We start from the raw sequence: 18620 nt of genomic DNA on the forward strand, positions 1-18620 counted from the left end.
GTAAGGCTGACTTAGGCCATGTGTGTGCCCTGTATTTTAGTCAGGAGTTCCATCCCTGAAAAGTGTTTCAATTTAAAGCATTTTATTTGGAGGCATGCTAGTTGAAAGAGTCATGTTATTAATTCTTTTGTAAAATGAATAGTTTTCCTATAAAGCACTACTTCCTGACTTATTTTCCCACATGTCGGATGTGTTAAAAGTGATAAAATACAACTCCGCAAGGCTTCCTAGTTTCCTAAACACAATCCCACGGGCAAGGAAACCAACCAGCAAGCTATAATGTATCCCTTCATCTTCCAGTTTTCGCGGCTATATTTAGAGACTCTAGATCTGGGCGAGAACCGGGATTCTGCACCCAAACACCATCAGAAATAACAGCTATTCAAGCTCCGCGACTGGGGATCGCCTCTAGTCAGAATGAGAAAAGATCTGTTATGGCCTGCAAACGGAAACCAGAAATGGGATGTCAACACTTCCACACGGTTTTGTTTCTTTGATAGAGTTTCCAAAGCAACAGGCAGCGCAAGTTTTGTTGGTGTTTAGGTTGCTGCATGATCTGTACACAACGGGGAGCGTATCATGTACCCACTAACGTTAAAATCCAGGAAAGTGTGTCCTACAGCCCCCACGAGGTCTTCTCTTCAAGTTGCGTGAATCCATGCAGTCCACTCGCCACGCAGTCTCCACTTACGAAACAACAGAAACACTAGAACGGAGTCCCCTAAGGGGGCAACGCTGCGGAGACGTTCCTAGATTTCGTGACCGATGGCAACCCAGCGTTCTGAGTTCAATTCAAACTTTAATGACTGTTTCTCTTTCTCCTTTGTCACCTTTTGAACGAAAGCCTTTTAAAGGCTCAGATTTCGGTTAGCTGTACTAGCAACTTTCAAATGGGGCCGTTATTTACAACCCCTTGGGAAAAATACAAAATGTCACAACTGAACCGCTTTCTCCTGAAGGCCGTCTCAGGCGCAACGGGGATGGTTAACAACCAGGGGTAAGCGCGGTGCATAACGTCATAGAGCCGGCAGAACATACGTGTTCCAGGCGGCAGCATCTTTTAACCGACTCAAATGTTATTTCCCCCCCCTTTTTTTGAGTAGGAGGCCAAGGGGGGGGGTCACCGATAATGTTGTGACAAGACGCCGAGGGGAGAAAAATCCACAGGCTGTTCTACCCTAAGACTGGAGCTTTGTTCGGTTCTGACTTGTGGAGACTTGCACACAGGACGACGTTATTTACGTTTTGGAGACTTCCATTTAAATGACCGAGGCAGCTGTGTCTGCCAGCCTCAGCATTTTCTCCCGGGGAAACCGTCTCCCCTCCCACCACAGGCCGCCCCTTCAACCTGAGGGGCGCGGGCCGGCCCGAGACGCCCCCCGCCGGGCAGGGCGGCCGGCCGGGCGGTTGCTCCCGGGGCACTCTCCAATGCGGAGCGTTCTCCGCAGCTGTTGGGTACGAAGGCGGGGAGGCGTCGCGACCTCCGTGCAGCCCGGGCAGCTGTGCCGGGTACCCGCCCGCCCGGCCCCTCGCCCGGATACCTCGTCCTGGCCGCGGCCCCCGCCGCACTGCTTGCAGCCCAGCAGCTCCGAGACGGCCAGCGAGGCCGTGTACGCCTGGTTCGCGGTGGTGGCCAGGCGCATGTCGGCGCGGGGACCGGCTGCGGACGCGCAGGAGAAGCCCGGCGGCGCGGAAAAGGCGAGCGCTGACCGGACGGCCGGGCTCCGGGCTGCAGCGCCTCAGGCAGCGCGGACCTCGGCGGCAGCGCGGCGAGAGCAAACAAGCCGCGCGGCCCCGCCCCCGCCGTCACTCCGCCGGCCCAGCGGCCCCCCGCGCCAATGCCGGCCCGCGGCGCCGCGGAGCCCCGCCCCCTTGACGCGGAGGGGCGGGCGTTGGGGGGCGGTCAGACGCGGCCGGGGGAAAAACAACCTCGAGCGGCGGAGCTCTCCGCCAGGAGCTAATTCTCGCGTCCAGAACTGGCTCGGTGGGCTTGCTTTAAGGCTGGGGTGGGGCGCGAGCACTCGGGCGTCACGGAAAGGCGAACGCGCCCCTGCCCCCAGCTTCAGCAGCGGAGAGACTGCCCTCCTTCCCACCCACTCGGATTCATTTACCTTGAGCCGAAGAGCAGCCCACCTCTAAGCGGACCCTGCACCACCAGGAATAAATAACCAAGTTCGCTTTACATTTTATAAACTGTTGAAATCCCCTTCAGCCTTTCCAGTAATGCGCAAACCACGCTGAATGGGCCCGGAATGCTGCAACAAGTATGGGACCATGGCCTATATTCAATATAAAATTATTTTTGGTAAGCTATGTAGAAACTATAAATATCACTGTCCTACACAGATAATAAGGCTTGGTAGCCAATCTCTGAATTTCCCTTTTCCTCGCAAGTATATTCCAAGGCTTTAACATTTCGAATATTCTCCCATAAGTGCCCTGGGTTCTAAAGAAAGAATTTCTCTAAAATCCGATGAGGAACTTGAGACAATATAGGTTAAAAAGGAGCATAAATAACTGACACTGTTGGACCTGGGTCGCAAATCTCTCAAATCCTGTGTGAACACTATTTCCTTAAATGGATTCATTAACTTCTTTTAAAAAATCACCTCCTAAATTAGATCTCTTTTTGCATGTTTGCTCTTGTGTTTTCAAAAGCTTACATGTCCAGGTTTAAAAAAAAAAAGTTGGAACATCATGACAAAAGGAAAAAAGCGCAGTTTAAATCAATAAATACTGACAGACACAGAACCAGGACTCCTAAATGCAAATAAGTTTCAGTCTTAAGAGTGGAGGTTACAATGTCTCAGAGAAGATTAAGTTACTCTTACAGCTCTTAAAATGTATTTTAAAAGCAAGTTAAAATGGTTATTTTTTTAATCCTCTCCAGATAAATAAGATAAATACTGTATATTCTCATACACGGTTTTTATAAATTGCTAAAGCACACAAAATATTTTTGCTGTCAAGAAAAGCAATTTTGGGTTAATAATAACATAAAAGAAAAAGCTACAGAGGCTTCCAAGCTTTCTCTTCTTCTGAGCACAGCCACAAAAGCAAACAGGATAATCAAATGCCCACTCAGCCACAAACCAACAAGCAGCAAAAATAAGCCCAGTAAATCATCCAGTTTGCAGCAATAGGACATACCCTCTAAAATAAACTGGTTGTAGATGAATACCTTGGAAACATAAATGGACTTGATATATGAGGTTGTGAGCTATAATGCTAGATAATGAGAAATAAGTGAAAATGATGACTTTGCTTCTAGAAGAGTTGAGCGGTGATTTTTATTTTCTGGAAGGAATACAACAATGGGGCTGAGTTGTCTAGTAGGGCATAACCTTGTTTATGACATTAAAATTATGTCATTTGCAAAATGGAGAATGCTTACCTTTCTATTTTTTAATGAGAGACTAGCATTTAGCTAACCCAAAAATGGTTCAAAATAAATACAAATCAAAACTACAAACTATATATAGAGTAGTGTTTGATACTTAGAGCTTGATAAATATTGAAGAGGTATACACTGAAATTGTATAGGAAGCTGCAATTAGGATTTTTCCCCCCAGAAAATTTCAGTTTATATACTTTGATGCTGCCTTACATAAAAAGAAAGATAATTTTAACTCATATTATAATTCTATGGTTTACTGAGGACCTTTAAGCCATTAAATGTCAAGATTCCTTTATGGTCTCTAAAAAGACTGACATAATTTCTTCAAAGAGTAATAATTTCTGCTCTATTACAATAGAGCAGCATGGTGAATTAGTCACTTTATTCTCAACATAAAAGGGTTGCCTCCAAATAAATCTATAGTAACCAAGAATTCCAACCAATGTATTAACCTGAAAATATCATTGTGTCACTTCTTGAGTAGGCCAGATGTCCTGAAGGTGTTTCTCCTAATGAACCCCTAGTGTTAGGCATGTCATAGGCATGCAATAAACATCTGCTAAAAAAATGAAAACTGAGCATGGAACAGTAACTGGAAAGGACTAAACTTTTGATATTTACCACAGGTTATCATTATAGGCTAGCAGTTACTTTACAAAGTCTGCTACTTAAACATTTCCAACATTATTTATTTCTAGGAAGAAACCTGATACTTAATCCAAGAAGTAATAGTAATTCTGAAATATTTCCTTTCCTCTAAAAATCTTTTGGTAGACTTACGCAGTTGTATCAAAGTGAAGTTTTTGCATTTGTCATTAGTAGTAATGGTCTCAACTCTAATTTTCTCAAGAATAAGCTGATATACTATGTAAAAGCAGAGTGGTGTTAAGTGACTTTATCTGAGCTAAGAACTATGATGTATTAGAGAGTCTGGACTTGAAGCTGTGCTTTCTGAAGGAGGAACATCTGAGCTGGGACTTATAGGATTAGTGGAGAGGCTTTGGCAAGAAATTGGGGGTTGGGGGAGGTAGGAGAGGGGACTTGAGAGAATAGAGACAGAGTTCTAAACAAAGGAAACAGCATGTGCAAAGGCCCAGAGGCCAGGGAGAGAGAGAATGGTCCAAATAGGGAAGCAGAATAAAGGAAGTTTATTGGGTCTGGAAGAAGACAGTGATAGAGTTCAAGTAAAAAATCAACAGTAAGGAGGGACCTTGTTCAAGCTTTATTTTAAAGAATGTAAATTTCATTGTTAAGAGTACTGTGGAGTTCTTGCAAGTTTTAAATAGTAGAAAGACATCAGACTTGCATTTCAGCTAAGGTTTAAAAAAATATATTGGAAGGGACAAAATTAGAGGCAGAAAGATGGTTAGGAAGGCTGTTGAGGCAATTCTGGCAAGGCAACAGGGAGGTCTGAAGAACAATGGGAATGAAGCAAAGTGTAGGGATGAAGGTAGATTTTGTCTCTCCAACATAATACATTTCTGGAGAAAGGAAATCATGCCTCATACTCTTATTTTTGAAATTGAGGAAATAAATTTCAAATTAGCTGTTCTCCTAAGTGACTTCTTACATTCCATTAGACTTTTGAAAATATAGTTAATTCATGGAAAATAATAGATACGTTTTAGTAGAATGAATACTTATCAGGCCAAAAGGCATAATCACACTTCCATGGACCACATATTAAACCTTGAATTTTCCCGTTAACCAAAGGAATTAAAGTACAACAGATTTGTAGATCTATTCAGTAGAAAGGAATTATATTTAGTAATTGGTTAGCAAACACACATAGCAGTGATTTCATCCATTAAGCCAAAGAACTCCTTTAAGAGTGGGCTTAAAGCATTATTGAAAACTGTCCTATTGTCATTTAAAACATTTAGAATGAATGCTGGTTTATAAGATTACTTCTGCTTACTAATTTTGTCAAGATTTTTCTCCTCCAGCTCATATCTTCCTGTTTTTATATATATAGCTTGTCTGCTAAGCACTTTTTTTTCCTTTCGACATGTTTTGAGTACATTGAGATCCTTTTAGCACTGAACTTTAATTTTACATTGTTCTCTTATTTGTCCTCTACTTTTCTCACTTCTTCAATTTAATTTTTAGAATTTTATCACTTATAAAGGAGCAAGAATATTGACAGATCTTTGCCTTATTCTTTCCTTTAGGGCTTCTTCTTTTAGAAATGCACAATTTTAAATCTCTAATAGGGTTTTAGAAACATAGGCCATCACCCACATTTGTAAACAAGCAGTGTTCCAAACAATGTCAGTAGCTTTAAATTAGAAAATCACTTTCCCCTAAAGAACAAGCATGTTAAATTGTGGTCAGGTTTTCCAGGTTAATAAGACCAGTAACTTACTAACTCCTACCCGTTAGACACTGAAGCAATTGACATATATAAAGCAGATAATTATTCCTATTTTCAAATTTATAAAACAGAAATTCATAAAGCATGGGTAAATCATCCAAGATTATAAAAGTAGTAAATTGCCTTTAAGGATTAGAACCCAGGTCTATCTGAATCCAAAGCAGCAGAAGCTGCGTTGCTTCTTTTAATGAATAATTTACAAATTTTGATAACTATGTATTAGTCTCAGTTCTTTCTTTTTTAAGCTCTCACCATTCTTATTTATTTAAAAAAGTTAAAAAAAAATTTAATTTACATCCAAGTTAGTTAACCATATAGTGCAATAATGATTTTAGGAGTAGAATCCAGTGATTCATCACCTATATATAACACCCAGTACTCATCCCAACAAGTGTCCTCCTTAATGCCCATTGCCCATTTAGCCCACCCCACCCCCACAGCTCCTGTTTGTTCTGTGTGTTTAAGAGTCTCTTATGGTTTGTCCCTCTCTCTGTTTTTATATTATTTTTGCTTCCCTTCCCCTATGTTCATCTGTTTTGTATCTTAAATTCCACATATGAGTGAAGCCATATGATCTCTTTCTCTGACTGATTAATTTTGCTTAGCATAAAACACTCTAGTTCCAGTATTAGTCTCAATTCTTGATTCTGAGGACAAGAAAAGAGGGAATGAAGAAGAAAAAATTTATCTTCCTTTCTTATACTCAGGATGAGATCTCGTTAAAAAATAAAATCATGGAATGAGTGAGCTTGGTCTTTGAGAGCTTATCTCCTCTACTCTATCCCTGTCCTCCTGGTGTCTTTTCCCAGGCCTTTGGTGACCTCATGTTACCTAGAGCTCCTTCTCTACAGAACTCACCTAAATCTACCCTAAGACTCTACCTAAGTCTACTAAAAGGTCCTCATACCAACCCTATTCCTCTTAGAATAACTGGTTAAGTGCTAGGAAGAAAGCAGTCTTCCTAAACCAATTCATACTATTCATTGTAGGAGGTACTGATATCTCATAGTAATTTATTTAGTCTGACTCAACAGAATATAAGCTTTGTAAAATCAGAATGTTTGCCTTTTTTGCTCACTGCTGTATTTTCAATGTCCAAGTGCCTAGCACATGGTAGACCCTCAATAAGTATATAATGAATGAACTTCACAGAGATTTTTCTATTAAAAAAAAAAAACTTACCTCAATAATGATATTAAGTTTATGAAAGATTTGGGCCATCTAGACAAACATTTTTGGAGGTTTGGGGTCCACTATCCAGGCAGGCAGGCTATGCTTGGGAATCAGCTTGTCCTTGGGTTCAGCTTTGCTAAAGCAACTACTGTTTTTCATAGTTTCTCCTCATCTTCTTCTTGGGAATCCACAGATATTCCCAAGCTTCTTTGATTTTTCTTTGCTTGCACTGCTAAGCTAGCTATATAGGTTTGGGCAATGGAGTATTTGGTTCATTTGTTAAGTCAGGCAGGTACTTACAAGTCAGATACTGCCTGAATACATACCATTGTTTGACAAGATTCATGAACATTCTGTAACCAAATTTGGCTTTAAACACCTTTAGGCCTAAGGTGAAATGACAGAAAATAAAGTGTCTGTTGAGATCTCAAAATTAAATGGGAGAACTCATACAAAAATGCTACAATTTTTACAGGTGAATTACTTTTCAGCATTATTGTTGAGTTAAATAAGAAGGAATTGGTATAATTTGGAATAGGTTGAGGTTCAGGTGTGGTGGGAAATTGAGAGTTTGGACTTTATCCCATATGTATGTAGGAACTACTACTGTAGCTTTAAAGAAAGAGAAAAAGGAAGTGATACAAACTCAAAAAAAAAAAAAGGTAACCAATGATACTAAATATATGACATATTCAAGTGGAAAATATTTCTCTGTGCACATATACTACTGTATTGTATAATTTTTAAAATGCTTTTTGAGGAGCTGGATTTCAACTCTACCTAAAAACATATGTGAAAAAAATATATATATATATTTTAATTCTCAAAGTACTTCTTTTTGTAGGCACAAGGCAAGAACTGGTTTTAGTATGTAACCTATAATTTTTTAAAAGTTCTTTTTTTTTCTTACTAGTCTCTACATCCAAGAGATCAAGAATCAAGTGTCAGATGTTCTTCTGACTGAGCCAGCCAGGTGCTCCTAAAATCTTTTTATCAGGTTATTTTTATTTTTTTATTTGTAACAACTATCCTGACCTCCCTATTCCTGCCCACCCCCACCATGATTATTACTAGCATGTAGTGAATAGGGATCTACATATGTGCTTTTCTTATAGAACTCAAAGACCCCCACTCAGTTCCTCTGTAATAATCTTTAATTTTTTTTAACAGTTATTTATTTTTGAAAGAGTGAGATACAGCACGATCAGGGGAGGGGCGGGGCGTGGGGGGATGACACAGAATCCGAAGCAGGCTCCAGGATCTGAGCTGTCAGCACAGAGCCCAACGTGGGGCACGGGGCTCAGACTCATGGACCGTGAGATCATGACCTGAGCCAAAGTCAGATGCTTAACCGACTGAGCCACCCAGGCCCCCCATCCCTGTAATAATCTCTAGTTGTGGGTCCTTTAATCCTTTAAATTACCTTCTTTCTTTGCCTCCTTCTGAGATCTCTAGTTTTCCAAGAGGGTGTTAAATTGTAAAACCTGGTCACAACGTACAAGGCCACATCTAGAGACTACCTGCATTTTATTAAGCATCTTAGAAATAAAACGCCATTCACTGAAGTTTCCCATCTGTTCTTCTGCCCTCCAAAATCCTCACTGCACCTCTGGGCCATTTTCCCCTTTGTACACAGAATACGTATATGTTCAGGCCAATGTAGTTCAACAGAGATGTTTATTTTTACTTACCACTACTATCTTTGTGTATAGCTAAAAATACTAAAAAACAAAAACAAAAACAAAAAACCCAGAGAGAATGCCATTTTAAAATTGTTTTTACAGGAGCTTAAATTTGAACATAATTCAAGAGCATTTGTAATAACAGAAAAATATGGTTTTCCTAATTTTTGGCAAACAATTGAGAAATACTAACACAGGATTTTATTCAGATATTACAAATTGGAGAAGGTAGTATTCTTTCTTAATTTGTTGTAACTCTAATCTGAAAAGTACATTTTGGCATAGGTTTATGTACAGAGGTCAATGCTATTATTTTAGCAATTAACAGAAATCTTAATATTATGTAAGCATTTAGCATTCAATCATTATTTATATTTACTGAATGCCAAATTATATGCATTTAATTTCTTAAATCCTATGAACAGGCAGAAATATCTTAATTTGAGTTTGGGTGTCTATTTTATTTAGACTTACACCTCTCACATAAGTCACACAGATTGGCAGATAGCTTGGGACTCTGTTAGGGAGCATTAAATGGAGAGTCATCTAGTTTACTGCCCAGTCCTGAAACAAAGAGACTAACAAAAAACAGAAACCCAGTTTATAAATCTCTTAACAGCCCTTCCAGTTTGAGCCCCCTCAAATTTAAAATGAAGGGCAGGTGAACTTCATATTCTCTCAAACTTTTATTTCAGCTCTGTTAATATAATTCCTGATTTTATCAAGAGTTATATGCTTTAAGCTAACTAGAATCTGGCCTCCTCCTACACCAGGCTTGTTTGTTACATTATCAGTGGTTTTCAAATTGTTTTTCTTAGGATCCATTCCTTACAAGTTCTTTAGAGTTATTATAAAATATTAAACTTAAACTTTCTTTTTCAAGGCAAACTACAAATGTAAATCAACATTAAATGCATTGGAAACCACCCTAATAGTAATTTAATAATTCAGTTCCTAGACTAAGTAAAGTTTCCTTCACCGTCTCTGTGAGCATATGTTTGAGCATTTTTGTAAATGTGTGATTAGAAAGGGTATAATGTGTTCCAGCCTTTAAAAAAATTCGTGCGTCTCTGCATCTGCTGGAGTAAAACTAGCAGTGAGTGGACTGCTACAGCGAAGGTACAGTAAGGGTGCTTTGCTGTGTGAATCTAGATTACCTGGATATTATGCATACAAGAAAATACAGAGGGGCGCCTGGGTGGCTCAGTCGTTTGAGCATCTGACTGTGGCTCAGGTCATGATCATACGGTTTGTGGGTTGGAGCCCCACATCAGGCTGGCTGCTGTCAGCGTGGAGTCAGCTTCAGATCCTCTGTCCCCCCCTCTCCCTGCCCCTCCCCCCACTCATGCTTTCTATCAAAAATAAAATAAACATTAAAAAAAGTACAGAAATAATACTGCAGTCATAATCCATAGCCCTTAATTTCAAATTTGTTTAAAACATAAAATAGCCTCACTGTTCTGACTTGATAAATAATTTAACTTTATTTATTTGAACTTAAAGACGTCATTAATAACATGCCAGTTTTATATATTGCATATATCATAATTCTGGTAATACTGTTTGACTGAAGACTACGCTGACAAAAAAAATTAGTAACACATTTGAATATCACTGCCTTATATATATACCATATCTCCGGATCGGCCCACTAGAACTCATAGTGGGTTTGGAGGATCCATGCTAGTCTGTAGCTCCCTACATTATTCCCCCAGGCTTGGGTCAGGCTTTAAGGTTCAGAGAATGATCCATGGATTTCTGCTGATTCCAGCAGAATGCAGGGGGGATTTAGCTCAAAGTCTCATTCCCACCAATGTTAAATAGAGCCTTAAAGAGAAAAGGCTCTTAGAATCACAATGGTTTATGACAGTCTACTGAATTACAAACCAAACTTGCCTTCCATTAGAACTTACATTTAGTCTGTCCTGGATCTGGTCTATAACTGTGAAAGGATTATCAATCCTTCTAGCCCTTCTCCAAAAAACATGAATAAAGTCAATCTTATCCTTCAGTGACACACATGCCAGTGTGACCAATAGCTTTTATCCTAAATCACAAAAATTTGACCTAAGAAATGTCCAATGAAGCAAAAGTACAATGAAGTACTTTGAGACGGTTTTTATTAACAATGAAGATACTACATCTTTTGTGTTTGTACTAGGCAAGTTCTTAAATAATACATGTGTTCTTTACAATAAGAACTTACTTTTAGGTCAGAAACTTCAACTTTCAAGTATTCAACAAAATTTTAAAAAACTAAACACAATACTTTAACTTGAACATTACAAATATACATTAAAACCTTAGAACCCTAAAATAATGTATATTAAATTTACAAATTTGTGGGTTTGAAAAATATATAAACTTCAAAAGACATCAGAAAAAAAAGTATGTGGATCCAGGAAAAAGAGCAAAGCAGAGTCAAAAGCAGGGTGCATTTCAAATAGGTCACACTCAACTTTTAACTCTAAGAACAACAACAACAAAAAAATAAGCTTAGTAACAGCTGTCAGCCAACCACAAAGCAGACAGATCAGGACTCAACCACTCCAGATACCAATGAGGTCCAACCTTCAATGTTTTTTTTAAAAAAGTTATATAGTGTCAGAGCAGAGCACTGTGATAAGACAGGATATACTGTCCTGAGTTAAAAGTAACAAAGATTTAAAATCTTTTCACCAATCCTTAAAAAAATAGATTTTAATAACAGTGATAATTTTGTTTTTATCCTTACTATGTCAGATACTGTATACATTAAAGTCACCTTTAAAATATTAGTGTAATAAAATATAGAATTTTTTGGGAAATTTTCTTTCTTGTTTGTAGATAAAGGATAAGGGTGGAAATATCCATAAGAAAAAATTCTTCTCTTTTTAAATTCCCTAATACTCAATTTCCAAAATTCATGGGGCGGGGTACAGCCAACAACGAAATGTTATTGTCCAAATCCAAAAATATGAGCATGACAGTCACATACAAATAAATATAACCTTCAAAGCAAGCAAGGAAACTGAACAGACCCCATAGTGCTATTCTATGCAATGTTTCCTCTTTATTACTCAATACATATTCTCCTGAGAAGAAAATTTTCTGAGGATTTAGAAGAGATTTTCAAAGACTTACATACTTCATCACTGTAATGTTTAGTGCTAACCTCCGTTATTTGTTCAAACTGAGAGTGTTACTTGCAATAGAGACATAAACATTGTAAAACGATACTTGATAGTTTTCTTCATTTTGCTTTTGGCTTGCTAAATCTATATTCTAAAGCAGTTACCAATATTTTCTGTAAAAACCTTCAAGAACCACCTTTTGTTTTTTCTTCAAGTGCTGCTTAAACCATTTGCTGGTTTTAGTTCCCTAAAAAATAATTATTTTAAGTAGATCAGCTTGACTTGTCATATCAATTGTTTCCTGTACTGTAAGACATAGGAGGTTTGCTACTAATACTGTAAGATGCTGTCCAAAATGTATGTATGTATACTTCCCCTCAACAGTTCATTGTATTCTATATACCTAAGGAAGGTGTGGGGGGGGATTAAATAATATTTGAAGACTAGTTCTGGGTTTATTGGCGATACCCTCACTTCATTCTGTTCCTCTATCCTCAATTGTCACAGATAACAAAGCTATGTTGAATCAAGAAAAAGGTAGTTTCATGGGTGGGGGATGGACTAAATGGGTAATAGGTATTAAGGAGGACACTTGTTATGATGAGCACTGTTATATGTAAATGATAAATCACTAAATTGTACTTCTGAAACCAATATTATACTCTATGTTAACTAGAATTTACATAAAAATTTGGAAGAAAAAAAATAAAGATGCCTTCTGCAAAAAAAAAGAAGAAAGAAAGAAAAAGGTAGTTTCAATGCATTATTTGGGAAAGACACACTTTTACATCAAGCTCATATTTTCCTTGAACTCTTAAATCTTAGTATTTTTAAACAGTACCCACCCAAATGTTACTGAAAGTTTCATCAATTACTTAACACTCATATTTCTATACACCAGGGATTGGTTGTGTATCTTTTGGTTAAATTCATGAACCTCTATATGTATGAATATATTGGACCAGTTTATTCAACATTCATTCAACCAGTATTAATTAAGCATTATTAAACAAGTATTTTTCCCCCCTCGGTTGGTCTTTGAGAACAATATCCACATCTTCCTTTTTCCTCCCTCTTCTTTTTGTAATTGCTTATAGTTAGACCCACTACGTCTTTTTGCTTCTAAAGGGGCACCTGGACTGAAGAATGCCTTAAACTACAAACGCAAAGAGGTCAAAAGGCTTGGAAAGCAGGATTGTGTATTACGGTGAACATTTGATAGTTATTGTAGCAGTTAGGTAATTGTGTACCAATTGATGAGGAGCTTTAAAACCAATAACTCAGATTTTTAGTCCCAGATTTGGTTCTAGAAGCACATATATGCTATACTTCATGGTTTCAGATTTGATAATATTAACAGAATAGCTAACACATATTGTTATTAGTATGTATCAGGTACTCTTCTAAAGCATTTTACATATGTTTTAACTCATTTAATATTTAATTCATTTTAACTTATTCAACCCTCATAATAACCCTTTTGGTAGATGCTCTTTTCATTTTTGAAACAGGAAACAGAGAAAGTATCTAACCCAAGGTCACATAACAAGCAAGCAGCTTAAGTAAAGATTAGAACTCAAGCCTGACTCCAAAGGCATATTCTTTCTACTATACCATGATGCTGCCTGATAATGGTTTTAGTTTTTTTTTTTTTTCCACTGTTAATATTCCAGTGATTATGTATCCATCAGGAAAGAGGTCAAGGGACCATAAACTTTTCTCTTAATCCCTTCCTACCTTACCTGTAATCTCTTCTCTATGACTGACTGTTCATCCCACGCTCTGTGGACTGCCCCCACCCAAAAAAACTTTAGAACATCATTCTTCTCCAGGAAATCTGAACTGGCTCCCGACTGAGCCTACTGCCAAAATAGGATATGCTCCATAGCATCTCTCAATATCCCTTCTCCCTGGCTACTGCCTTTCTTATATATGTAAATCAGATCCCAGTTTCCTTTATTCCATTTACCTACTTCCAGTCCCCTCTGAACCTTTACAAAATTTTGTAAATTTTGTCATGCTGAATGAGAAATATCTTCTACCACTTGACAGTTTACCACACTAATACTGTCTCTTAATCTACAAAATACCATGCACTATGTTTTGGATATAGTTTATAATTACTATTTGTGGATGTACTTATGTTGTGTTCACTGTTTTAAAGTATAACCTCAGAGTATTTATATGCCCCTTTTGGGCTATGTTGAGAGTACATTCTGTTCTAGATGCAAAGGTCTGGGGAGTGGAAGTATGTTAATCATGCTTTGAAATTATAGCTACCAGCACATGACACAAGTATTTGAAAACACATTTTCATTATATTGTAAGATTTGTACACATGACACCAAAGAGAAAGCTGTAGGCTTGAGTCTAACTAAAACATCATCAAAATAGTTAAATGAGTAAAATTATCTTTTAGCATAAATTTAACATTTTACGTAAAAGGAAAAAAACAAAAACATAAGTGAAGACAAACTGGCCCATAATCATTATTAAAGTCACTTTATTAACTAGAATTTAAATATAAACTTAAAGACTTTTTCAAGTAAAAAAGGAATAGTCACTTTAATCGACCTAAAACATAAGAAAATACTGCAGTTTTTCTCTTTGGCTAAATACTGTATTGCCTACTCAAAAAAAAAAAAATGAAAGAATTCACAGTGATTTGTGTGGTAGGATTAAATCCAATGCTTGCTTAAGTACACACACACACACACACACACACACACACACACACACACACACCCCTTGCGCTGTTTCCTCCCACATTTAAAAATTTGGCCAAAATAGCTGATGATTATAGACTATTGATATGGAAATACTTCATTATAACCAAACTGACTTTTTTTGGGGTCAATCTCAAGAACAGAATCTAGAACAAGCAAAAAAAGACATAAAATAGATGCCACAGAGTTTATACATTAAAGAGTATGTACTATACTCAGAGGAAAACCTTTGGCCCGCCTCTCTTAAAGACAATTAACTTTTACTTTGTGCAAAATTACAACAAGCTTATTTATCTAGTTTCTAAGTCCACAGTAATTTAGAAGAGAGTAGGGACTACTGTTTAAATTGATAGCAGAGGAAGTATGATGGTCAACCATTTAATCACACGGGAATAGTCATAAAAACTCTAAAAAGCAGAAATAAGAACTTGGACAGCATGATAGTAGGAGGCCATTTACTATAAAGATTCTTAGTCCTAAGCCTTAAGGAGCTCTGACAGCAGCACTCTCTGACAGATTAGGGTAATAACTAACCTCCATAATAGTGATTCTTACTCATGTTGAACAAAACACCTACCAATATTTCTATAAAAAATATAGTGGCTGAGCTGGCAAAATAACAGAAATCCTTAGAAGTAAAAAATGACCAATAGGAGGAATCCAGAGAGGTAACAATTACTGGGGCTGGTAGTTATGGATCCCGTAACCTAGCAATAGCATGGGAAGAGAAGACAAAGCTTAGGACTTGGGAAACTGGGGGGTAAACCAGAGACTCGATTATAAAGCCAAACCCCAAGAAGTTATACTACCAATGAACAAATGAACTAGGAAAAATACCCCATCTATAAAAGGAGATAGAAAATTTGCCTGTTTCAACTTTTGTTCTTGGTGGGATGATATATCCCCTGAAAATTCATAAACACACAATGGTTTGCACATGAGAAGTTGGGGCTTTAACTTACTATTACCCTTCTGGTCTTAAAAACTAATGCAAGGATTCAGTTAAAGGGGGTTGGTTATGTTCCCAGGCTCCAATCAGATATATAGATCATCCCAGGAGATAAAGTTCTAATGAATAGGAGCTTACAGTAATAAAATATACCATGAAAAAGGCACCATTAGTAAGGGTCAGAAGAAACAATAATCACTTAACTCAGACCTGTAAGACTTGAGGTGTTAGAATTATAGATACAGAATACCAGTTTTATATGTCTTTTATTATTTTAAAGGAAGTGGAAAGTATGGGTGAGGAACAAGAAACCATCAAAAAATAAGCAGATTTAAAAATGAATCAAATACAGATTTTATAATTATTAAAACTTAAAACTCAATTGATATTCAGCGTAGCTAAAGAGAAAATTATTAGCAAACTAGAAAGTAAATCTGAAGAAATAACTCAGAATGTAGCATACAATGCAAAGAGATCAAAAATATAAAAGAAAAAGACATGGAGAATGAAATAGAAGGTGTAATGTATACATATAATTACATAGTATATATGTAGTAATGATATATTGTATACATATATTTAGAAGGAGAAAAGCAATATTCTAAGAGATGATGACTGAGAATTTTCCAGAACTGATTAAAGATACCAATCCTCATTTTTTTCCAGGAAGCACAATGAATCCCATGCAGAATAACAGAAAGGAAATTCGTATCTTGACATATAGTAAAACTGAAAAATTCCAAGAAAAAGGGAAGACCTTAAAAGTTATCCAAGAGAAAAGTCAGATTATCTACAAAGGGATACTAAATGGACTATTTTTTAACAATGGAAGTCAGAGGACAATGGAATAGTATCTTCAAAGCACCAAGAGAGAAAATGGCCACTCTTCAATTGTATTAATATATGAAACTGTCTATTGAGAAAGCTAATGCAAGAAACACATTTTAAGAGATAAAAAGTAAGCTTACCACCAATAAGTCTTCATTGAGGGAGCTTCCTTTCAGGAAAAAGCAAAATGATCCTAGAAGGAAGTGTGTAAAATACTATATAGTCAACAAAGAAAAGGTTCCTTGTACTTGAGATTTTCATTTCATGGGTAAAATTCTCACCTATGTAGAATAAAGAGTACATCCTCTAAGGATTCTGAACAGCTTTATGTGAACATATGCTTTCATTTCTCTTGACTTGGAGACAAATGGCTGATTCCCATAATAAATATAGGTTTAACTTTTTTTTTTTTTAATTTTTTTTTTTTTAAGTTTATTTATTTTTGGGACAGAGAGAGAGCATGAACGGGGGAGGGGCAGAGAGAGAGGGAGACACAGAATCGGAAACAGGCTCCAGGCTCTGAGCCATCAGCCCAGAGCCCGACGCGGGGCTCGAACTCCCGGACCGCGAGATCGTGACCTGGCTGAAGTCGGACGCTTAACCGACTGCGCCACCCAGGCGCCCCAATATAGGTTTAACTTTTTAAGTAACTGCCAAACCATTTTCTACAGTGGTTGTACCATTTTCATATTACTACCAGCCGTCTGAGAGTTCCAGTGGTTATACACCTTCACCAACAGTTAGCATGATAAATATTATTTTAGGCTATCTAGTGGTATAGTGTGGTGGTTCTTACCTGGGGATGATTTGGCCCCCTAGGAAACATTTGACATCAGGTTACATTTTTCATTTTCACAACTGGTGGGTGGGTGGTTTGCTACTGGCATGTAGCTGGTAGAGGCCAGGGATGCTACCAAATAGCCTACAACACATAGGGCAGCCCCTCACAACAGAGAATTATCTGGCCCAAACTTTAAGTGCTGAAGTTAAGAAGCCCTAGTGTAGTAATATCTCACTGTGGATTTAACTTGCCTATCTTGGGTAACTATTAATAGTGATCACCTTTCAATGTGCTTATTAGTCATTTATATATCTTTTTAATGAAGTCTCAGTTCAAATCATTTGTCCATTTAAAACAATTTATTTTAATGTTTGTTTATTTTTGAGAGACAGAGCACAAGAGAGGGAGACACAGAATCCGAAGCAGGCTCCAGGCTCTGAGCTGTCAGCACAGAGCCTGATGTGGGGCTCAAACTCACAGACCGCGAGATCATGACCCGAGCTGAAGTCGGATGCTTAACTGACTGAGCCATCCAGGCACCCCTCATTTGTCCATTTTTAAAAATTGGGTTGTTGTCTTCTTGTTACAGAGTTGTAAGTATTCTTTATACATTTTGAATACAAATTGTTTGATACATATGGTTGTGAATATTTTCTTCCAGTCTATGGCTTGTCATTTCATTTTCCTAATGGTGTCTTTTGAAGAGCATAGATTTTAAAGTTTTTAATTTTGGTGTAATCCAATTTATCAATTTTTTTTCTTTAATTTTTTATGCTTGTATATTCTAAGAAACCTTTGCCTGCCCCAAGGTCACAGAGATTTTTTTTTCCTGTTTTCTTCTAGAAGTTATACCTTTGGATTATATAAATTTTATTACATCTGAAAATCAAACTGATAAAGTGTTTCTCTCCAGGAAATGGGATTATGGTGGGTGGTATTTACTTTCTTACATATCTATTGTATTCATCTTCTTGTATAATGATAAAAAATTCCACGTACAGATAACTTTTTGGGATGAGGGGAGAATGGGAGGGAGAAGCATAGCTCTAATAGCAGGGCTAATTTGTACTTTTCTGTTCTAGGGACCAGATCTGACCCTGAAGTCTGCTGGTACACTGTACATATGCATGTTAAATTAAGTACTCTGATGATGTTCTACTACATAAACACCATACAGCAAAAAGTAAAATGGTCTTTCTTCCAGAGACTCGAGCAGGCAAATACTGGAGTAAAACAGGGTTAAACAGCATAGTTTTACTTACAGTATCCTTGGGTCATAAAAAGGTATTTCTTAAAAGCAGTATTAATTGATGCCACATGGAAAACTAGGCAGCACATACCACAGAAACAGAGAATCCACTACCTAAAAATGATTTTCTCAGTCCTAGGACCTCACACAGGAAAAGGAACAGTCCATGGGAGCAGTGTGTTGGACAATGAGATCCTTTTAAAAAGTCCCCTAAACCATGGCTATTTGTATCAAAAAATAACCCCCAACCATTCCAAAAGATCTGCAGTTGAAGAAATGAAAAATGATGCTGGAATTGCACAATGGTGCATGTTGGTGACATTAGAGAAGGTATCTTTGGGGCCGCCT

At 37.5% G+C, this 18620-nt stretch overlaps 1 protein-coding gene across 4 annotated transcripts in view; it reads right to left on the reverse strand.

The window, feature by feature from the left end:
- The window catches only part of SESN1 (sestrin 1), a 116539-nt gene that overhangs the window by 20202 nt on the left and 77717 nt on the right, over positions 1 to 18620 (reverse strand). Inside the window, exon 1 of one of the 4 annotated variants that reach the window (XM_086707548.1) lies at positions 1542 to 1792. The exons of 2 other annotated variants lie outside the window; for them this stretch is intronic. In XM_086707548.1, coding sequence (XP_086563674.1) covers positions 1542 to 1643 — 102 coding nt within the window. In that variant the 5' untranslated portion in view covers positions 1644 to 1792. Of the gene's footprint in view, positions 1 to 267; positions 579 to 1541; positions 1793 to 18620 lie in introns of those variants that run through there. One more of the 4 variants, XM_086707551.1, reaches the window with a different exon arrangement.

This window comes from Puma concolor, chromosome B2 (assembly GCF_028749965.1).
Source record: "Puma concolor isolate L17-30 chromosome B2, mPumCon1.1.hap2, whole genome shotgun sequence".
Classification (NCBI taxonomy): Eukaryota; Metazoa; Chordata; class Mammalia; order Carnivora; family Felidae; genus Puma; species Puma concolor.